The sequence below is a fragment of the Pithys albifrons genome, chromosome 3 (genome assembly GCF_047495875.1).
Source record: "Pithys albifrons albifrons isolate INPA30051 chromosome 3, PitAlb_v1, whole genome shotgun sequence".
Taxonomy (NCBI): Eukaryota; Metazoa; Chordata; class Aves; order Passeriformes; family Thamnophilidae; genus Pithys; species Pithys albifrons.
Window position 1 is genome coordinate 14313254 of NC_092460.1, and position 21898 is coordinate 14335151.

Genomic DNA, 21898 nt, shown 5'->3' on the forward strand with positions numbered 1-21898 from the left:
CTCCCAACACAACAATAATATAGAAAAGTGAAAGCAAATCATCTTGCAGAAATGTTACATTCTTTGATAAATCAGTTCTTTCACTACTGCACTTCAAAAATTGATCCTTAGAGATTGATAAAGAAATTGGGTTCCCACATCACCTTCAAGTTCCTGCAGCTCCACTGTCTGGGTGCCAATAAACCTCACATGGAACAATAATCCATGTCTGACCACCATTCCAATGGCCTGAGCTTTTACAACTGCCCAGCCCGAAAGTTTAATTTCCAATAGAAAGCAGGTATTGGGAAAAGCTGTTTCTTTTGCTCACTGGAGTCCAAAAGTCAAATCAAAAAGTGTTCTTGCAATATGGGGCAATAATATCAGAAATAAATCACATCAATTAACAGCAGGACAAATACGTTCCCTGACAAAATATCTTTATTTTGTGCACAACAAGACTTTTGTGGGCAAACTTAAAAGGAAAGCAGGACGGATTTTTTTAGTCAGATAATCCCTTCAAAAAAAAGGTTGATAACTGTTATGTATTAAAACCTCAAAAAATCAGCACTAAAATTAACACCAACTATAACAAAGACAACAAAAATAGATAGGTTTGCCTATTTAGATTTTTATAAAGTTTATAATAGCAATTGTTTGGGTGCTTGACAAAAAGCTCTTCTCAAACCCTGCCCAGGTCCATGCCAGGACCCATCAACCCATCCCAGAGCCATCTGGAAGGATCTGGCTAACACATGGAAGAACAACTGTGGGAAAACAGAGGGACAAGGGGACAAAACCAGTTGCTCATAAACAGTGACTGGTCCATACACTTGTACTGTCTGATCCGCAGTTGTCCTGTCTTTTCAGGAAATTCCATTTCTAACACCTTCTGGGCAACGAAACCTTTTCCCAACAGGGAACACACACTCTGCCCTGCCATGGTTTGGAGCACAAAGTTATTTTCTGTCACTGCTGTGAGATACTAATTCTTTACTCACCCCAAAGATAGACCAAAGATAACAGGGGAGAGGAAACTTTTCCACTAAGGATGGGGTTTATATATGGATTTTACTTCCTTCTGTCCAAGGTTCAGAGTCACTCACCAGCTCCTTCAATGTAAGTCTTGAAAAATAATTACTAGGCTCTTATTTCAGAAATTCTGTCTTAAAAAAAATAAATTAAGCTCCAATTCCCCTCCAACCCTTCAAACTGCAGAGATTCTGACTTAAAAAGGCACAGCCCACAGCAGGTACAGTCATGCAAAACACTAACAGGTATTTTCACCTGTTTCTCCAGCTGTTAGGGATGAGTTTCAGCATAACATCAGCTGCTGTGTGTAAGTCAGGCTTGCCCAGCTTTCAAGCCTTTAAACTACATTCTGGTTTCTGAACCCATCACAACTGTTTTACAAGTAGGGCAATTTCCCCAAAGAAAACTCTCCTCATACTATACAGTATTAGTATAATTACCTAAATGCCTTTAAACAAGAAAAAAAATTAAAAAATCACCTGCAGGCTGGAGGAGCAGCCCTTGCAGGGAGCGCCAAGCCACCAACCTGCCATCTCACTGTCTGTCACTGCTTCTGACAGCAGAGAGAAACATGAGACATTACAAAGTGACAAGAGGAAAAGTCTGCACATTTACACCACAGATAAAGTTGTAATAGCAACATTTGCCAGCAGTTTTCTCTGTGAACAGCATGATATAAATATAAAACTTCTGTTAAAAATGAGCAACACCCAGCCAAGTTAACCAGTTTGTTATTTATGACAAGTCCTCCCCAGTCACACTATGGATTACTTTAATTAGTGGCACTTTTGTATAACAACAGGAAGCCACAAAGCATCACAAAACAAATACAAGGAACAGAAGTTTCAGCTTCCTGTGGAGTTACTGCAAGATGCTTTTCTGCAGACAAAACGAAATTAACCTGGTGAGATGGGCATATTTTGGGGAGGGGTGAATTCCAAGCTTAGGTTTTTGGCTACTATTGATGTGAAGTTCTATGAGCCTGTGGATTCATTAACTTCTTTAAAGAATTCACGAAAAATCATTTTAGAAGAGGATATTCAAAAGCAACTCAACTAATACAATTTCAAATTTTATCCCTACTGCGAAACAGACTTGTGGAGGTCTCTGTTTCTCTGGCCAATTCTGAAAACACATTTCATTTGAGTTAACATTAGACAGGAGAGTTGACTCTGAAAGCCTCTCAGTTGTCTTTTGGGAATGTGCTGAATGGCTGATCACACCACAAACTTCTACCCCCCCAAATTAAATCAGACAATCTGTGCAAATGCTTTAGGGGGTGCCACCTGATGAAGATGTACCTGTACACTTGAAAACACAGTAGAGATCCACATGAAAGTGCTCTTTTCTCAGCTGAGAATCTGTCAGCATGAGGTCTTTCTGGCACACACAGATACTGTCAGGTCTTCCCTGATGCAGAATAATGCCAAGGTCATGGGTTCAATCCCCTGTGTGGGCCATTGGCTTAAGAGTTGGACTCGATGATCCTTGTGGGTCCCTCCCAACTCAGAATAGTCTGTGATTCTGTGATTCCCAGCAAAGCCCCGACAGGTTGTAATGACCACAGTGGTGAGGGCAGGGTCCTTGGTATGTTTGCTATTCATACAGCGGCAATAGGACAGGCACTCAGCAATAGGACAAGGGGGCACGGGCTCAAGCTCTGCCAGGGGAAATTGAAGCTGGAGAGCAGAAAAAAATTCTTTGCAGAGAGAGTGCTCAGGCATTGGAATGGGCTGCCCAGAGAGGGGGTGGATTCCCCATCCCTGGAGGTTTTTCAACTGAGATTGGCCGTGGCACTGAGTGCCATGATCTGGTAAAGGGAGTGGAGTTGGACCAAGGATTGGACTTGATGATCTCGGAGGTCTTTTCCAACCCAATCGATTCTATGATTCTGTGATTCTATGATTAATTTTGAGACCAAAAGCTAGCACGTTTTTTCCAACAAAGACACTTTACATTTATAGGGTGGTCCTGTGGTGTAAAGGAGAGCACTCTGGACTCTGAATCCCAAAGACCTGAGTTCAAATCTCAGTGGGGACTGTCCACTGGCAGTTCAATCCCTCCCTGCCATCCCATCCCGTCAAATCTCGGATGCTCAGCAGGGTCAGCCCGGTCAGTACCGGGGACTGTGACAGTCCCGAGGACTTCCCTGTCACTGTCCAAGCTGGCTCGGCCGTGGCAGATGGACCTCAGGACTGAAACAGTGGGGCCAGTTCTGTGCAGGCTGAGTCTCACCTGAACAATCCCCTGCGCAGGCTGGAAGGGCACGTGGGGAGAGCCCTGCCCAGATCTGCGTTCGCCAAGTCTGGCCACACATTTACTATACATTTATAAGCACCTCTCAAACTGGGGACGGGAAAGCAGTTCTTGCAGTGGCCCTGCCCCAGAGCACGTGAGGATTCTCAGCCCCACTCCCAACTCCTGCTGGCAGCTCCCCTGCCCCACCACACTCTCAGAGCCCGCGCAGTGTCAGCTGACAGATGGATCCCAATCTGCCGCCTCCTCTCCACTCCATATGCTCCAGCTCGGAGCTCTGCACTCCCACCAGCAAGAATCCACCATATTTAATATTAATTAACTAATAATGTTCAGAATTTCATGCTGAATTATAAATGAGGAAAGAAATGCTGCTTGTTTATACATTCGGTGCCAGAATTTTTCAGGAAAGGAAATAAAAGCACTTCAGCCAACAAGCATGTGAGCTGCCAGATGGACAGATAAGTATATAAGGCACAGGATTGCTAATGCAAAATTCAATTTCATTGAATTGTCTTCCCACTTCATTGAAATTCTAGAAATAATTAATGCCAGAGTACTGTGGAGGGGTTTCTAACACTTTCTTTAACATAGGAGTTTTGCAATCAGAATTTCAGAAGACTCATGGGGAAGAATAAAGACCAGAAAAGACAGGAAATAAAATAAATAATCTCCAAATGGTCAATATGAAAAGCAACTTGAATATGTATCAGAAATTCAGCCTTTCCTTCTCTCCCTTCACCTCCTCAAGAAGTCGCACAGCAAATTTTCTGCTGATGTGAAGTAACTTCAATATGGATTTAAGAACTCCAAGGGTATGGATGGCTGTTCTTGTAGCTGCACAAAACTGGCCCATCTCACATGTTTGAAATTGAATCATTCATTACTCCACTTCTGAGATGTTGGTTGGTCCTGGTAATTCACAATAAGAATCTTTGTGACCTCAGTAAAGATCTAAGAGGATGCCTCTAGCTCACTAATTTAAAAGTAAAATAGGCTAAAGAATATTGAACATGTTTGATGTCCTCTGCAGCTGCATAAGACAATGCTGCTCTTTTGAGAAGAGTTGAGAATTTCACCTGCATTTCAGTGCTTCTCAAAACTTTTTAAAAGATGGGTCACACAGACAGAGTGTGTTTAATTTCTTAAACCTCCCACACATCCCTGTCATCAGAGCTCAGCAAAGCTACGGCAGAGCTGGCCAAAGAGAAAAGGAGGAAAGTTAGCAATGGTCACATTTGCACATCACACACTCCCAGCTGCTCACGTGCCTGGGCAGTGTCAGCAGGGACAGAATCAGACCATTCTCACAGGTGCACAGGCAATGGGCACCAGGGAACAGCCACAAGCTGAGCCAGGGAAATTCCAGCATGAAATAATTTAAAAAATTCCAAGGAGAGCAATTAGGCTCTGCAGGAAGATGACCAGAGAGGGTGCAGAGATTGAAAATTCCCCCAGACGATGCTCCAAGCAAGGGGACGTCAGAGCAGGGTGGGCCTGCCCTGAGCAGCAGGTGGGAGCAGCTCACATGTGGGGTCCCTGCCAACAAAAATTGGACTGTAAATCTAAACCTTATTTGTCCGTGATATGACACTTAAAAGTTCCAAGGTTTCAGCCAATTACCAGAGGACTAAGTGAAAATCACACACATACAATGTGGATGCACAGAATTTAACAGTGGGGAATCTGCTGCAGTTTGAGCTCCTGAATAAAGTGTTTACACCCAGACAGATCCCCCAATACGGAACTCGTGGTACAAGACTTGGGATCTGCAGGGTTACTCTGGCACTAATGCCCATGATTCCCAAATCATAGAATCACAGAATCACAGAATCAATTGGGTTGGAAAAGACCTCCGAGATCATCAAGTCCAATCCTTGGTCCAACTCCAGTCCCCTTACCAGATCATGGCACTCAGTGCCACGGCCAATCTCAGTTTCAAAACCTCCAGGGATGGGGAATCCACCCCCTCTCTGGGCAGCCCATTCCAATGCCTGAGCACTCTCTCTGCAAAGAATTCTTTTCTGATCTCCAACTTCAATTTCCCCTGGCAGAGCTTGAGCCCGTGCCCCCTTGTCCTATTGCTGAGTGCCTGGGAGAAGAGACCAACTCCCACCTGGCCAGAACTTCCCTTCAGGGAGTTCTAGACAGTGCTGAGGTCACCTCTGAGCCTCCTCTTCTCCAGGCTAAGCTGTGTATGGAGTTAACAGCTGAAGTTACACCAAGCATTAATTAGCACCCCAACTCAGAACTGGATGCAGAATTTCATACAGTTCCTCTCAGACAACTGAACTATTTTTATAACATTTGATTATCAGAACATATGCATCACAAATTTGAACCTGCAAATTCTAACCCTGTAAAAAAACTTGTGAAGTCAACTACATATGCAGGCCAGACTTTTATTTTTTTTTAATTCTATTTAGAAAAGTGTCAGAAACACCATTCTGCTTGTTAGTATCAACACTTTTCCCACAACAGTAGGAACCATATCTGTTCCAAACAAACATGTGCACACTTTTAATTCCTGAAATTTCACACCACCACAGAATGTCAACTATCACTGAATTTCACGCTTCCTGTGATCTTTATCAAACGTTTGAACTTGCCTCCCTTTCCCACTAAAGCAAAGCTTTGTTTTGCAGTTTCACTGTATCCTTCCCGCTATTTTCTTGGTAGCAGCAAAGAGAGAATAGTAAGAAATTATGTAAGATTACATACAAGATTTCTCCAAAACAGAATTTCTCTTTTTAGAATTACCTTCACAAGAAGCAACATGCCTAGTGAGAACTACAGTGATGCCTTCCAGCAGATACACAGGTGTGTAAACCACAGATCACTCAACTGCCTAAAGCTTTTGTGACACTTCTGAGCTCAGCAACTCCTGCTATTCATGATTCAAAAAGAAACAGGAATTCTGTGCTTGTCTGTGCTTAAAGAGAGGAATAAATGTGACTGCAAAAAGGACCCCAAGAACCAGTGTTTGTGTGTGCTGCTCTTTTCTCCAGCCAGGAAATGTACTGTGTTCCTGGCAATTCAATTTTTGCCCTACTGCAAATTCCTTCTTATTTTCCTCCACCCCATTAACTACAACTGTTATGGGTTCACCTAGGTGGGCCTAGATTTGGGCCCTGAAGTGTGGACCAGGCCGAAGCTGTCAGCTGACTTGAGCTGGGCTGAGCCAACAGCTGACCTCTTCTAGCCAGTAATTTTGTATTCCATACCACATTATGACATCATCTCCAGGGAAGGAGGAACCAGTGTGGGAGTGGTTAAGTCAGTCGCTTCTCAGCCCTCCTTTGGAGAGGACGCACGATGCTGTCCCAGGGGGGATGGAGAGGACCAGGCCCACCACTGGCTCACAGGGTACCTCAGGAAAGTAAAATGTGTTGTTCTGGGTCTCTCCTTTCTGCTTGGGTTTGTCTCCCTGGGGAATAAGCTTCTTCTTAAGTAATGTGTAGTTAGGACAGTAGAATTTGTGTGTTTGTTAAGAAGTTGACGTGGGGAACTTGTTGTTGTAGACTTGTGTGAGTGTATATTTGTACTCTCTTCTAATTGTCTCTTTCTTTCTGTGAAAAATATATGTAGATTTAGTATAAATGCAGTTTGAAGTGTTTTTTTTCTTTCCCCTCTCTTTTCCTCCCTTTCCCTGGTGTTAGGAGGGAGGCTTTTCTCTCTGTGCTTGGGGGGTTCGCAGTTGCTTATCTCAAACCAAGACAACAACTGAGATGCTCAAATGCAGGATACCCTCAAAGCCTCCTGCTTATTTCCCCACAAAAGAGCCCCCAAAATCTTCATTATATTCTTGCTTAAAGACCCACACTTCTCAACACCTGAGACACCAATTATGCTAAAGCAGAAACTATACTGGACGAGAGCAACTGATTTCCAGTAACATCCAGTGATAGATCTGTACTGGAGAAAGACACCATGGTTTCCTCATGATGAAAGAATTTATGGAATAACTCAGAGGAAAATTTTGTTCTTGTTGATATTAGCCTGACACTATGAAGTGCATGAGCTCAACTTCTTTGCTTCCCTGCGAAAAGGATTTTTAAAACTTCTGTAAGACAGAAACCTGTATTAGCCATGCTAGTCCCCAAAGTCTTTTCTTAATTCCACCCTGTCCTTGGCCCCAGTGGTTCTGTGGTGTAATTAAGATGGTCACGCAGGGAGAAACGTTATAGAAACCCTGGACACGATAAAGTTTAATGACCCAGCCAGTTTGTTACGTGGTGACACATCAGACTAAGGACTCAGTGTCTGGACAGGCTGAGGTTCCTGCAAACTGCACCCTCCCCTCTATGTGCCACTGGCAGCAGCTAAATAACGCTGTGGTTATGGCAGCAGAACCTTTGGGACAGTGCAAGGGGCCTGAGTGGCACTTTGGTTGGAGCAGGAACAAGGGGCTGTTTCACTGCAAAGTTAAATACAGCAGTGCTGAGCATCTGCCAAGCCCAGCAACCTCACCTGGGTTCTTTGGCTCAGCACAGAACAGAGAATGGAGTGGGTTGGAAAAGACCTCTGAGATCATCAAGTCCAACCCTTGGTCCAACTCCAGTCCCTTTACCGGATCATGGCACTCAGTGCCACGGCCAATCTCAGTTTCAAAACCTCCAGGGATGGGGAATCCACCCCCTCTCTGGGCAGCCCATTCCAATGCCTGAGCACTCTCACTGCAAAGAATTGTTTTCTGATCTCCAACTTAAATTTCCCCTGGCAGAGCTTGAGCCCGTGCCCCCTTGTCCTATTGCTGAGTGCCTGGGAGAAGAGACCAACCCCCACCTGGCCAGAACTTCCCTTCAGGGAGTTCCAGACAGTGCTGAGGTCACCTCTGAACCTCCTCTTCTCCAGGCTAAACACCCCCAGCTCCCTCAGCCTCTCCCCACAGCACTTGTGCTCCAGTCCCTTCTCTGGCCCCTCTCCAGCCCCTCAAGATCTTTCCTGAACTGAGGGGCCCAGAACTGAACACAACACTCAAGGTGTGGCCTCACATAGGATGACACAGGATGACTGAAAACAATGTGTCAGCACTGGATTGCACAGAATTTATCAAATGGGCAGCTGTGCTTGCTGGATAAACACTGTTGAATTACAGTTACTGGAGGTTACCTCTCTAAAAACATTTACTCCTTCCCTGCTTCCACAACCAGCTAAAATCCTGCCTGTAAATTCTGCCTCCACAAAGGTTTAGTGATACCCAAACCTTTCACTATCACAAAGTGAAACTCCCCTTCACAGTGCAGGGGAGGAAAGGACAAATCAGGAGAAAAAAACTGCGTACATGAGCTTGGAATAAATCCAACCATGTTGCTGGTTCAGGAAGGGCAGCCAAATGCATTACATGGGGCTGTTGAGCTCTTTATTCCTAACACGTACATACTTAAACTCAGATGGTTTTTTTCCCAAATGCTTAGCTTGTATAGATTGGCTGTGGAAGACACAAGTAAGTCATTCTACCTGCACACAGCTCAGTCTCAGACAACTTCAGCAAGGCTGATCTCATGTGTCCTGGTGGCACATGATAGTGTGGCCCTGACAGAGGCATTAACTTGGCTGTCAATAAAGGAAATAAATGTGTCTTAGCAGAGCCAGTGGCACAGACATTCCAACCAATAGCCAGTGTCATGGAGCTTTTTTCCTTTCCCTCTCTTAAAGGTAAAGCTTACTTTCAAAATAGCTAAGGTAGTGGACAAGGAATACACACAAGTCATTGCTGACCTATTTGCTGCCTCCCCAGAGAGAGCAGCACTTTAGGAGTCAGTAAATGGATGTACCAAGCACTGTGCAAACAGGAACATCCAGCCCTTTGCTTCCCAACAGACAGGCCAATGCCACTGCAATGCTAAAAATAAAGGGCTCAAGTAACTGCTTCAAGAACTCCCAGGTAAACAGTACAAGTAGCTCAGGAAATACTTATCTAAATTTTAAAGTTACTACACAGGATTCAGTCTTAGAGAGTGGCATTTGTTACTGTGGCACTGAGCACACACAGCTCTGTGGGGTTAAGGAGTCCTCTGCTTGAAGGTCATAATAAATCACAGTTCCTGGTACTTTGAGAAAGAGAAGCATTTGCTGCTGTTTCTTACAGGAATGAGATGGTTAAAGCAAAGCCAATCTAAGCTTCCAGTAAAAATGCCAGTGGGATTGGCTTTAGAAGGTTAACAGAGCCCTCTTGCAAATATTTTTATACTCTGAACCAGGTGTCATCACATAACCACTCAAAAAAAGGTAATTACTGGAGAAAGAGCTGTACTACCCCTGCCAGGCAATACAAGCACCCAGTGAGGGCTGAAAAACAGCCTGTTGTGTTCCAATGGATTTCTTTTTTTCTGTTAAAAAATAAGAACCATTTGGGAAACATGAATTATTTAGTACAAAACAAACAGAATCAATCCATATTAATGTGCACTAAGCAGTAATTTACGATTCACAACACCATTTTCACTTACAGCATTCACAAGATCACTCAATAATACATGAAGCTTTCAAAACATTATTAGTATGACAACAGATATCAATGAACTTTAAGTCATTCAAGCTGGTTGTTTTAAACCAGCTCTTGGGAACAGGCAGAATTGCCAAAGCACAGCTCCAAACTCAATCACCATTCATTAAAATATTAAGCAAGGCTGTAACTGTAGCAGCTTTAAAAGCAGAAAGAAAACTTGAAATTTAAGTTCTGATTCACACAAAAAGGATGTGAAAGGAAAACTGTGTTTCCATTTGTAAAAAATTATAAACAGCAAATATGTTAAATGAAGGAGTCCAAAGGAAGAAGAACACTGTATGTTCAGTCCATTTAAATTCTAAATAGTTTTTGTTCAATCCATTTAAATTCTAAATAGCTTTGCTTACCAATTCAGTCCTGCTAGGCTGAAATTATCAAAGCACTGAATTGCAAGACAGACGTTTCATAAAACACCAACTGTTTTAAAAGGAACAAAAGATACACAACCTCCTTTCATCCATTCTCTTTACACATGATCAAGTAACATGTGAGTCAGAGGCCAATTTGTGCAGACTTTTTTGATACAAGGTATCTAACAACGAGGCAGTCACTGCATAAATCAGAGTTCTGAAATCAAGATGAAATTTCCACCTGCAAAAGCTTCTCCTCAACACCACTAAAACCTAATGCCAGCACTCAAAACATTGCCATAAGAAAGCTCAAGGTTATAAGATCAGATAGAGGAGGGTGGGTTTTTCCCCCTGTCCAATTTTAAAGCTCCTTAGAGTATTTCATCTTCTAACACTACAATTACCTTGTAAAGAAAACATTTAAATCCTATGTATATAAAATATAATAGGCTGTCAGTCACATCACTGCCTCAAAGCAAGAAATGTGTGCTGGAAGATGTTGCACAGCAGCTTTTTCAGCACAAGGAAGAAAGCAAACCCAAGTATTCTAAAAAACAATTAAAATTTCAGTGCACAGTATCTTCAAAAATTATTAGAGACAGAGGATATATGCTATAAATAGTTGTTTGTAATTTTAAAGTAATTTTCATTTCACGGAAAAATTCTGTATTTTTGAGAAATGGAAAAAAACTCACAATAATGGAACAACAAAAAGCAAGAAAGGTTGTTCTGTAAGCAAACAACTTATTCGAGGTGACTGGTTGGTCTGCCCAAAATGGACAGGATAGACCCTGTTTGTAGTTACTTCATGTCCTGAGCACTTTGCAGCTCACAGGCCAGAGGCTCCAAGCCCTCCTGAGCCCCACTGATGGCCCCCCTACCACACCAAACAAGGAATTGCAGCAGTTTTCCTCTTCTTCCAGCTGACCCAGCATGCAGGAATCGCTACAGGACGAGGAATGGTTGGTCTTTGAATCTGGGGTAGCCAAAAATGTCACAAAAGTTAAAATGATGGCCAAAGTCAGAGCATTTCAAATTACAGAAATGTGTGATTTTAAAAAAAAACCCAAACAAAACAAAAACAAACAACCAAAAAAAAGAAAAGGCAAAAAAGCAGCAACATCTGAAGGAAACACCTCATAACCAATATTAAAAAATAAGTTTAGTACCTTCCTTGGGATGACTTTCCCTTCTCTAGCTCTTCACATGTGTAAACTTACACCTGTAACTGAATCTGAACTATGAAATGTGAGCTATGAGGAATCTGAACTGCAAAGCCATTTTAGCACAGTTTCATCCTCAATTTTCCTCACATATGACAACATATTTATGAGGAAATGACAACAAATACATATAAAATGTGTGATTCGGGGTCAGTGGTAGAAAAACAGGTCTTCAGTAGCTTGACCATTTAATTACTCCTGATTAAGCCCTAAACCCTCACCCCACACCACCTGCAAGCTCCGAGCTCAAAGTCAGCCTGACAGAGAGATTGAACAAACTGAGTTTCACAGGAAATAAATTCTGCTGTGATCAAGAAATCTTTGAGAATGCAAAGCATTTCCTACCAGCAGGCAGGAGAAAGCAGGCCTGATTTTTCATTTCATCAACAAAATCTACACAGATAAGACCTTGTTAAATGCCACTTTAAGAGTGCAAACTTCATTAACCATGAAATTAATATCACCACGGAATGGAAAACTGCACACTCTGTGTCTGTTCAAATCAGCTCCACACAGATTTAATTATAAAACACTAGTCAGGAAGACATTCACTATGTTAAACAGTTAAACACCAGCCTAGCTAACAGTCCAGAAGTTAGTCCTAATTAAACACAACTTCAAAGTTTCTGGATAATGTATTATTTTAATAGTTTACAAATGTCAACATAACTTATCCTTTTTCCTAAACATTTCATGTGAATGACAAGTGTAATTATACTTAGAACAATTTTATTATGTGTCCTCCAAGTATATCCAGCAATCAGCTGAGTAATAAGGAAATATAAAATGTCCTGAGCCAGCAAGACAAAGTAGGGCATCAGACAAGTGTTAATGAAAAGTACAACTAACTTAGAGACTGCAGATTATTTGTCTAAATTGGTACCTTATTTGTATTGCCTTAACCTTCACGGGCATGGCATTTCAAGATTAGTTAGTGACACTAAAATATTAATGACTGAGGTGATCAGGACATCAGGACCAACAAAGTACTATTACAATCCACAGCCAACAGAGTCAGACATCTTGCAGGCAGTTTTAATACAAAACCAGGGAACTGGAGTTTAAGTGGGGCCAAATATTATGTAAAAATATTTCTCCTGTCACTGAAAGACACATATTTAACTATGCTACTGGTCTTCTGTTTTCAATATAGCAGACAATTCCAAAATTGTTATTCCTAAATTTATTCCAGGTTCCTTTACCTGGAAAGGCTCAGCTGAGAAGTTCCCAACTATTACTTCTTGTTTTTGTATAGCATGAAATCTGTCAGCAAGATTTGCCTTTTAGTGGAGAGCTCACAATGGACAGAATTTATCCCAACTAGATGTTTTATATGTTAAAAACTATGACAATATTAGAATGGTAAAAGAAAAATATTACTTTCCTTTTTCACCCAAGTGTTTGCATTTCTTTTTTCTGCTACAGCTTGTAGTGCATCTCTCCTTTCTGTGTCGAACACGGCTTGGGATGTCACAGAGGCACTGGAAGGGCTGATGATTTATTTAAAAGAAACAAGCAGCAGCCACACTACACGCCTGCAAGCGATCCCTCCCCAGCTGGGGATAAGGAAACACTGGATCATTGTAAGGCATAATTTACTTAGCCATGACCAAAGTGACCTCGCAGGGCTTTTCCGAGTCCTGCAGCCACAAGCAGACACTCAACCTGCCCAGTAACAGCACGCTGGGATCCCCATCGTTACTCACTGCCACAGAAGGGAAGTTCTGGCCAGGTGGGGGTTGGTCTCTTCTCCCAGGCACTCAGCAATAGGACAAGGGGGCATGGGCTCAAGCTCTGCCAGGGGAAATTAAAGTTGGAGATCAGAAAAAAATTCTTTTCAGAGAGAGTGCTCAGGCATTGGAATGGGCTGCCCAGAGAGGGGGTGGATTCACCATTCCTGGAGGTTTTTCAGCTGAGATTGGCCGTGGCACTGAGTGCCATGATCTGGTAAAGGGACTGGAGTTGGACCAAGGGTTGGACTTGATGATCTCGGAGGTCTTTTCCAACCCAATCGATTCTATGATTGGGCCCGAAGGAGGAAGAGGACAACACACACTACCACTCGTATCAGCCCATCCTGTTTCCTCCCTGGCCCCCCGCCAGCCGGGAGGGGCCGCTCCACCCTTCGCTCCAGCAGTCAAACCCGCCGCGGGCTCTCGGGAAAGGCTTTTCCTCACTCCAGACCCACAGCACTCCACGAAACCCTTTTCCGGGTACAAGGAGAGCGCTCGGGGCGAGGGAGGGTTGCGATGCCGGCCGGGCTGGGCACGGCCCCGCCGGAGCTGTCCAGGGTCCTGCGCGCACCCCGCGCCCCTCGCTGGGCAGAAGGGGCCGGCGGCTCCCCGGCGTGTTCTCACCTCCTCCTTCTCAAGAACCGCTCCCTCCCAAACCTCGCCTTTCATCACCGTTCAACAGCACATCTTACTCGCTTTCTTTCACCTGGAGCGGGATTCACAGAATCACAGAATGGACTGGGTGGGAAAAGACCTCCAAGATCATCAAGTCCAACCCTTGGTCCAACTCCAGTCCCCTTACCAGATCATGGCACTCAGTGCCACGGCCAATCTCAGTTGAAAAACCTCCAGGGATGGGGAATCCACCCCCTCTCTGGGCAGCCCATTCCAATGCCTGAGCACCCTCTCTGCAAAGAATTTCTTCCTGATATCCAGCTTCAATTTCCCCTGGCAGAGCTTGAGCCCGTGCCCCCTTGTCCTATTGCTGAGTGCCCGGGAGAAGAGACCAACCCCCACCTGGCCAGAACTTCCCTTCAGGCAGTTCCAGACAGTGCTGAGGTCACCTCTGAGCCTCCTCTTCTCCTCCTCATCCTGCTGTGATCCCCCAAAGTGGTCCTTGAAATCATTTCAAAATGCCCAAGACTAGGCAATTCCCAGACACCCATTGGAATGCCAGTTCTGCATCAGTCTGGCAAGTTCTAGGAAAAAGAACAAAGTGCACTCCACAACAGGTGGTCCCGTGTACATAAAGTACAATACTGTTCCTAATTCCATAACCATGAAAGAGCCTATTTGTGATTTGAAACTTCTGTGCAAGTTTTAAAGGCAGATGCACAGGGAACATTTCTGAGGGGGCCCTCTGGAATTCATGTGAACAGGTACTGTTTTACTCAGTGAATACATTCAAGGATGCAGCCAGGATAATATCAAATATTTCTAAGTAATGACTTCATCAATGACACACCACCTTGCCATCAGGCCACTGCCCTGCATCCTGGGAAATAAACTTGTTGCTGTTACTCAGAGGTCTTCATTTCACAATTGATGTTACAGAGCATTAAAGAAAACTCCCTGTCATGTTCACATTTTTTAAACCTGCTCAAGCAGAAAGAAAATTGCTACAGAAAATAACAAAAAAAATCATATGGTTTAGTCCTTTTGTTTCCAACAGTTTCCTTTACACTGACATTTTTCTTAAAGGAAACAGGGATAATTTTTAAGTCCTTGTCCCCAGAACATTATTCCTGGTAACATTACTCCCTTACCTTTGTGAAAATAAGAAATCCCTCACTGAAAAGCATATTTTTGCTAAAGCATTTCAAATTCTACCAAATTACCTACTACAACAGTTTATTATATAAAGACAAATTCATTTTTCTTGCACAGCTTATCAGGTGGGAAAACCTGCAGTAAAGTTAACTGACATTAAGGATGTAGTTTTAAAGGTATTTTCTTTAGGAAACGGAAAGTAAAGAGAGGACCTTAAAATATATATAGTAATCTTTTAATAGAATGATTTCTTCTCTTTTATTTTTTAATCTGTAACCCTCAATAGCAAATGTACCAACTCACTGATTCACTGCACTAGAACCCAGCCATTTCCCTTTTGTAAACCCTTCTCAGCCTGCGTACAGACACTGCAATAAAGCCACAAGGAGGGAACAGACTCACACACTCTGGTCTCCTTTACAGCATATTTGTATTTTCCTCACAGACACAAACCTTCTACCCGCAGAAAAGCAAACAACTCTTCTACTTCAATAATTCATCAATACAACTCACATCAAATTTCTCAGCCATTCCTAAGTATCCCCAAACAAACATTGCTTGGTAAATAAACTACTTTGTCTGCCACAAAGTGTTTTAAAGGACTGGCAGTGGGTTTTCCCCCACACCTTAACACTATTTTTATTTGCAAAACCTGGTAATCTATAACTACATCTTATATCCTCCATGTGTGGGATACTGTGCCAACACCACTCTCTAATCATTCATTACCAATAAAAGCCCAGAGAATTCTCAGAAGGTGCTTGGGATTATTGACAAAACACAGAGTATTATGAAGAAATATTTAAAACCAGTTTTGTGTCATCAGTAAACAAATACACAGGTATTGCACCAAAGAGCCTCAAACACTTAAGAAGCAAAACTACCATTTTAAATCAAGATCCCCATGAAACCAGATACAAATATCATAGTGGCAAACTGTGAAAAAATATTATATTTGGCTTAGTGACTTGCAGTATAAACATACATCTCTTACATCGAGGGAAACTCACTAAGACTTCCTGTTATGAAGTGGCTTGGCTTAAATAAACTAGGGTGGGAGACAATGCACATGTAGGCAGAGGGGACCAGAACAAAATTAACAAACAGACTTCAAAAAAGCAGGTTCACAGGACTGAGAGTCAGTGACCAGAGCCCCAGTGGGTTGCCAGTCCAAGCAGATTTGCCAAAACGAGGTGGTTTTTTATCAGAGAGTCTCCCTGGGTAGGGAGTTAAAGCCCATGGTCAGGAGAGAAGCCACAGACCTTCTCACCCGACCTCAGCAGGGCTTTTGATGTGCTGGAACACCTGCAGCATCCGGGTGAAACTGTTTCAACACCTCTTCAGCTTCACAGCAGAGGCCTGGGCTCTGAGCAGTAAAGATTAATTCACAGTGATTAAAGACAACACACAGGTGGGTTCTGATGGTATTAAATACATTCACTACTGGTTCAGACATCAGAAAAAGGACCTCCCTGCACGTGATTCACATCAAGAGCTGCAGGGTAAGACCTGAAATCAGACAGACCATGTTCCCTTTGGCAGAGTCACCACGTCTACAATAAACTAAAAACCTGACACTTAACCACATTTTAGCCATTAAAAGTATGAAGCGTGACTGGTATCATTGGCAGGTGAGTTGACAGCACAACATCACAGCAAACTGAACAGGTGCAAGCATAAGAAGGTGGCACACTGAAGAGTCAGACCTTAAATAATTTTAAGACTAGTCCTTTAGTGGATGAACATCTACCAGTGAGACACAGAGAAGGTCCTCCTTCTCTTACAGCTAGTTACTACCATCACAAAAAACTTCTTTTTTTTTTGCATTGAACACAAGCATGGTAAGATTTATCTAGAAAGGGCAAGCCTGGGTCAGCCTTTGATTTAGCCACTTATCAAAAATTTTTACTCTTTTCATGTCAAATGAAATATTTTTCAAAGGAAAACAGCTACTGTGCATAAAGAGCAAATGTACAATATACCTCTGGTGCCACTACTTTAATTTCATTTACTACACAGGGTTCAGCACAAATAGTCACAAGCAAAATATTATCACATATTATTCTAGTGTTCCCTTTAAAAAAAAAAAAAGACAAGTGACTTACTCTTTACAAGTTAAATTTAAATACCAGATAGTCTGGTCTTCAGTTCCTTCCCTTCTAGCAGAGAGTTGGAGAAATGATACAGCTGCATACAGAGCATTACTGCTGTTTAAACGGGACCAGCAGAGACAACTCTCAAGCAGCCCCTGCCTACAGCAGAATGAACTTGTTGCTGTTACTCAGAGGTCTGTATTTCACAGTTGTTTCTCCCTTGTACTTTCAAGTATTTCCCTTGTTTCTCCCTCAGTGCCACCACAGGACCAGAGATACTCCAGCTTAAAAACCCCCATGTCTCCTCATTTATTTTCCTGGCTGTCCCAGTTCTGTGATCCAGCCACCTGCAGTGGTGCCACCCCTGCAGCCCCAGCAGCTCAGGGACAGGAATGACTGTGTAGCTGCCAAGGAGATTGCTGAGGAGAGGTCTTGTTCCCAGCCACAAATTCCCACTTCTCTGTCACATCAGATGTGTCACAAAATGTCCTATTTGTTGAGGAAACTTTGAAGGGATTAGAACAACACACCGTGGTTTTGCATACGACATAAAAAGGAGTGAAACATTCACACAGGGCTATCAGACAGAACAGAACAGCCCCTCCTGCACAGCACAGACTGTAATAGAGAGAACTGCTCCTGGGCCAGGGGAACAGACCCACGTGGTGTGACCAGCTCCTCCTGCTTGGGCAGGGGCACAAAAGAAAGTGGAAGAGAATGTGGCTGTCATACCTGGGACAAACATACCTATTCTCTGTTTCTGAATGTAAGCACAAGTTGCTATGTTTTTGCTCTACTCTCTGTTGGACATGGATTCCTTTTCCCACCAGCACACTGTGAGGACTGGCTGCCTTCCTTCCACTCCCTTCTGCCACAACTGCAAGCACTGCATGGACAGTCTCCTGACAGTTCAGGGTTTAACAGTGCCCAACCCAAGGCAGGAACTCCAGCCAACAAGGCTTTCATTTTCCTAGTCCCTACTTTCTGTATACACTTTTTCCTGTCTTCACTGAGTGTTCCACTGATACTGTAAAAATGCATAAAGGCACAAGATAACATTTCCGGGGGAAAAAAGGCACTATCCTGACAAATAATATCTGTAGTTCTTCATCTTTTGACGCATAATCTGTTAGAATTACCTATTTGTATCTCTTAAATCTAAAACCAACACTGTGTACGCATCATATTCTCACAGAGATACTTTTGTTTGGAAACTGCTGGAGCTTCTATTATAAGGCTGCTGTGGCCGACCAAATGCTACACCAGTGAATACTGTTGCCATTCAGTCACCTAAGGATGACAGCTACACACACAGCTTTTGTAAGAGCAATGCAATTGTTAGCAGTGACTGGGACACCAAAGCATGCAAAAATAACGTGTAGCAAATGTCTCACTTAACTATAACAGTGTGACACCCTCACGAAAAGGCATTAGTGCAATTCTAATGTAAACAGGATCTTGGTCTTTAGATCAAACTGTACAACACACGTCACTGGTGTTTCCTTTTCCCTCTCCCACTTTTTGTTACCAGGAATGTCACAGTCAGATAACGCCACTGGGCTGCTTTTCCACTCATCAGCCTACAGGATACTAACCAGAGAATAGAGTCAAACCCACCAGAACTGTTCCACGTTGTTGTGACTCCCTGATCACAGGGCTGGAGTCACCACGGCCTCCAGCCTTCCCACCACACTCAAGGGGCAGCGTAAGGAGCTGCTGCTCATGAGCCGAGCTGTGTGAGCAGCCCCACAGCGCCGAGGCTGCCCCAGCTCCCAGACACGGCCCTCCAGGCCTGCCTCTGACACCCGTGTGCGACTGACTGTGCTGCTGCTAACACAAGGTACACCCGCTGTGACAGACCGGCCAAACCCGTGACTTCTGTACCTCCCAAACACGAGTGCCGGCACACACCACCCAAGCTGCCGGCTGAACTCGGAGCAGCACACCCACCCACCGCCCGCTCCCGAAGCGCTAAATTATACCCGCACGGCTGCGATATTAGGAAAGCAAGTTCCACAAAGTGCAAGGACTCGCGTCACGGTCTGCGAGGCCTCCCAGGCGGCCCCGCTCGGCTCTCCCGGCACCACAAAGCGCCGGCGCTGCCTCCCCGAGGCCGCCGCGGCCCTTCCCGGCCACGGGCCTGGGACAGCGCGGCCTTCCCCGGACGCGGGCTCGGGATAGCGCGGCCCTTCCCGGCCACGGGCTCAGAGCAGAGGGCCCTTCCCGGCCGGGGCAGAGCGGCCGCGGCACCGCCCCCGAGCCCTCCCCAGGGTACCCCCCGCCCGCTCCCGCCAGGCCGCGGCGCCGCCACTCACGCATGAGGGTGCTGAAGGCCACGACGCCCAGGAGCCCCTGCAGGAAGATGCCGAATCTGTCCATGAGGGCGCCGTTCTCGCAGCCGCGGTCCCCGGGCCCCGCCGCCGCGCCGGGGCTGGCGGTGAGGCCGAGGCTGCCGTTGGGCGGCGGTGCCCCCATGGCGAGCCCAGGCCAGGCCGGCGCCCGCTCAGCGGCGCATGGCGGCGGACGCGGACCCGGAGCCGGCCCTGCTCCGCCCCGCCCCGGCTCGGCCCGGCCCTGCCCCCGGCCCTGCCCCCGGCCCCGCTCCGCCCCGGCCCGGCCCTGCTCCGCCCCGTCCCCGCTCCGCCCCGGCTCCGCTCGGCTACTCCTCCGGCCCGGCCCGGCCCTGCTCCCGCCCCGTTCCTCTGCTGGTCCGGCCTTGCTCCGCCTCCGGCCCGGCCCCGCCGTGTCACCCCCCCGTCCCCTCAGGGCCCGCCCGTGCCGGGGGAGCTGGGACAGCCCGCGGCGGGGACGCGGAGCGGCCTCGGGGAAGGCTCCGGTTCCGCAAGCACGGCGGGCGCAGCGCCAGGGCTGCCCACGGCGGTGAGTGCGGCAGAGACAGCCCGCTGCTCCGAGCGGCACCCAAACCCTGCCTGGCTCCGGCACCCAACCCCTGTCTGGCTCTAGCATGCAAATCCTTCTGGCTCCTGCACCCCAAACCCTTCTGGCTCCAGTATCCAAGCCCCATCTGGCTCTAGTACCTAAACTCTTCTGGCTCCCGCACCCAAACTATTTTGGCTCCAGTATCCAAACTCCATCTAGCTCCAGCATCCAAACCCTGCCTGGCTCCAGCATCCACAGCGATTCCCAAACCACACTACAGCCCCTGGGTCAGAACTGCAGCACCTGAGGCTTTGCTTAGCCCAGACCCTCCAAGGTCAGGCAAGTCTGACATCGAACCAGAAAGACAGAATTATGACCTGGGTTCTTCCACAAAGCAGGTTTGTTCTTTTTAAAGGGCAACCAATAGCACAATGTATAAAACAAAGCGTTGTCAGCACTTTCATTTAGGAACAGTGCCCATGAAACTGTACCTGTTGGCCAGTGAGCCTTTCCTGATCCTCTTCCATCATCACCAGGCAGAACTGCGTCTGGTTTGGGTGCTTATTTTCAGTGTGGTATCAAACCAGGTCACATTGCATTGCGTTTTTTTCTTACACCATTTCTTTAATATTTTAAATAATTTAAAATCCCACTCTAAGTATGAATTCACTTATAACTATGCCCCAGAAAGTACAACATGTTTAAGTCTATCAGAAAACTAAGCTGAGCACGTGAAGCAATAGTTCTTCAAATAACAACATTTGTTGCATCTCTCTCACAAACCCACCTATGTGACTGTCCTTTCTGGCAGGCAGCACCAACAGTTTTGGCACATGACAGTGATTTCTCTGGTATGCAGGCTGTGCCATAAATGTCTCAAAGCTGCAGCTAGAAAAAGAAATGCTCTCAGTTCTCTGACTTACAGAACACACAGTCCAAATGCTCTGCCCAGTGCCTCTGGCCCCAGGTCAATGCTCTGCTGCCCTGAGCTGCACCAAAGGCAAGAGTTCAGGAAAGCAAAGTTACCCAGCAGAAAGGACAAGGATGAATTCAGGCTCCTTGTTCTGCCCCTTGCGCTTGTGAGTCACAGTCACCAAGCACTGCATTCCAGACCTGGACTTGACCTATTTACCTGTGGCCCAGGTGTGGTTTTTAAGCTTTCACAAATGCCTCACAGACAAACCTGACCTGGCAGCTTATACTGGTTAAAGATTTACCTAATGCTGTGTACACACAAAACTTACGTTCCAGATACGAATCCAGAAACATAACTTGAAGGGCTTATGCCTCATGTAACTTTATATTCCATGCTTAAAATAAATAATTCCCCCAAAATACCTCTTCAAGGGCTTCATCTTCTCACAACTTCTATAAGCCCTTCTGAAACCTGTGGCAGACAAGTCTCTGCCTCCTGCTATGTGAGAGTCACAGCCCTTCAGATTTCCCTCAAACAGACAGTGCTCCGTGAAGGCAAGTAGAAGATTTATGTTAAATCCCACATTTTTATAGATGTTTAAAGACAGTGTTAAGCACATCAGTTTCATCCCACTCCTATGTGGTTTCTGCACCCTGTGTAAAATCAGCTCAAGGTAACTGAAGTGCAGCCAAGAAACAAGTGCTGAGGAGCACAAGAGTACAATCTGTTGGAACACCAAGTAAGGAAACAAGAACTTTACAAGGCTAACCTGTTTCTCAAACATTCTGTGAACTCTCATGTTATTCAAAGGAACCAAAGCCTGCTCTTTTTAAAATTTCAATTTTCTGGGGTAGTGTGTAAACCTTCACAAAACCATCCAGAAGGAGCAGCAGCACCTGCAAGGTTTGCTTAGGATTGTACCAAGCAGCAAATTATGCTCAAAGAAAGCAATAAGTTACCCCAATTTATAGGTCCTGTCCTCAGCTCCTGGATATTAATTAGCTTCAGCACCCTGGGAAACAAAAACCTGTGACCTCAGGAGAAGAATTTGATAAATATGACTACTGCATTTGAGGGAACTGAATATAACCCAATCAGCTCTTTACCATGAAGCCTGTGCCAGTGGTATTTATGTGGTTTGCATTTCTCTGTTAT

At 45.0% G+C, this 21898-nt stretch overlaps 1 protein-coding gene across 1 annotated transcript in view; it reads right to left on the reverse strand.

The window, feature by feature from the left end:
* Positions 1-19494, reverse strand: part of LOC139669793 (store-operated calcium entry regulator STIMATE-like) — a 45438-nt gene extending 25944 nt beyond the window's left edge. Inside the window, 1 exon segment of the mRNA XM_071550552.1 lies at positions 19263-19494. Coding sequence (XP_071406653.1) covers positions 19263-19422 — 160 coding nt within the window. The 5' untranslated portion in view covers positions 19423-19494.
* Between the last annotated feature and the right edge of the window lie 2404 nt (positions 19495-21898).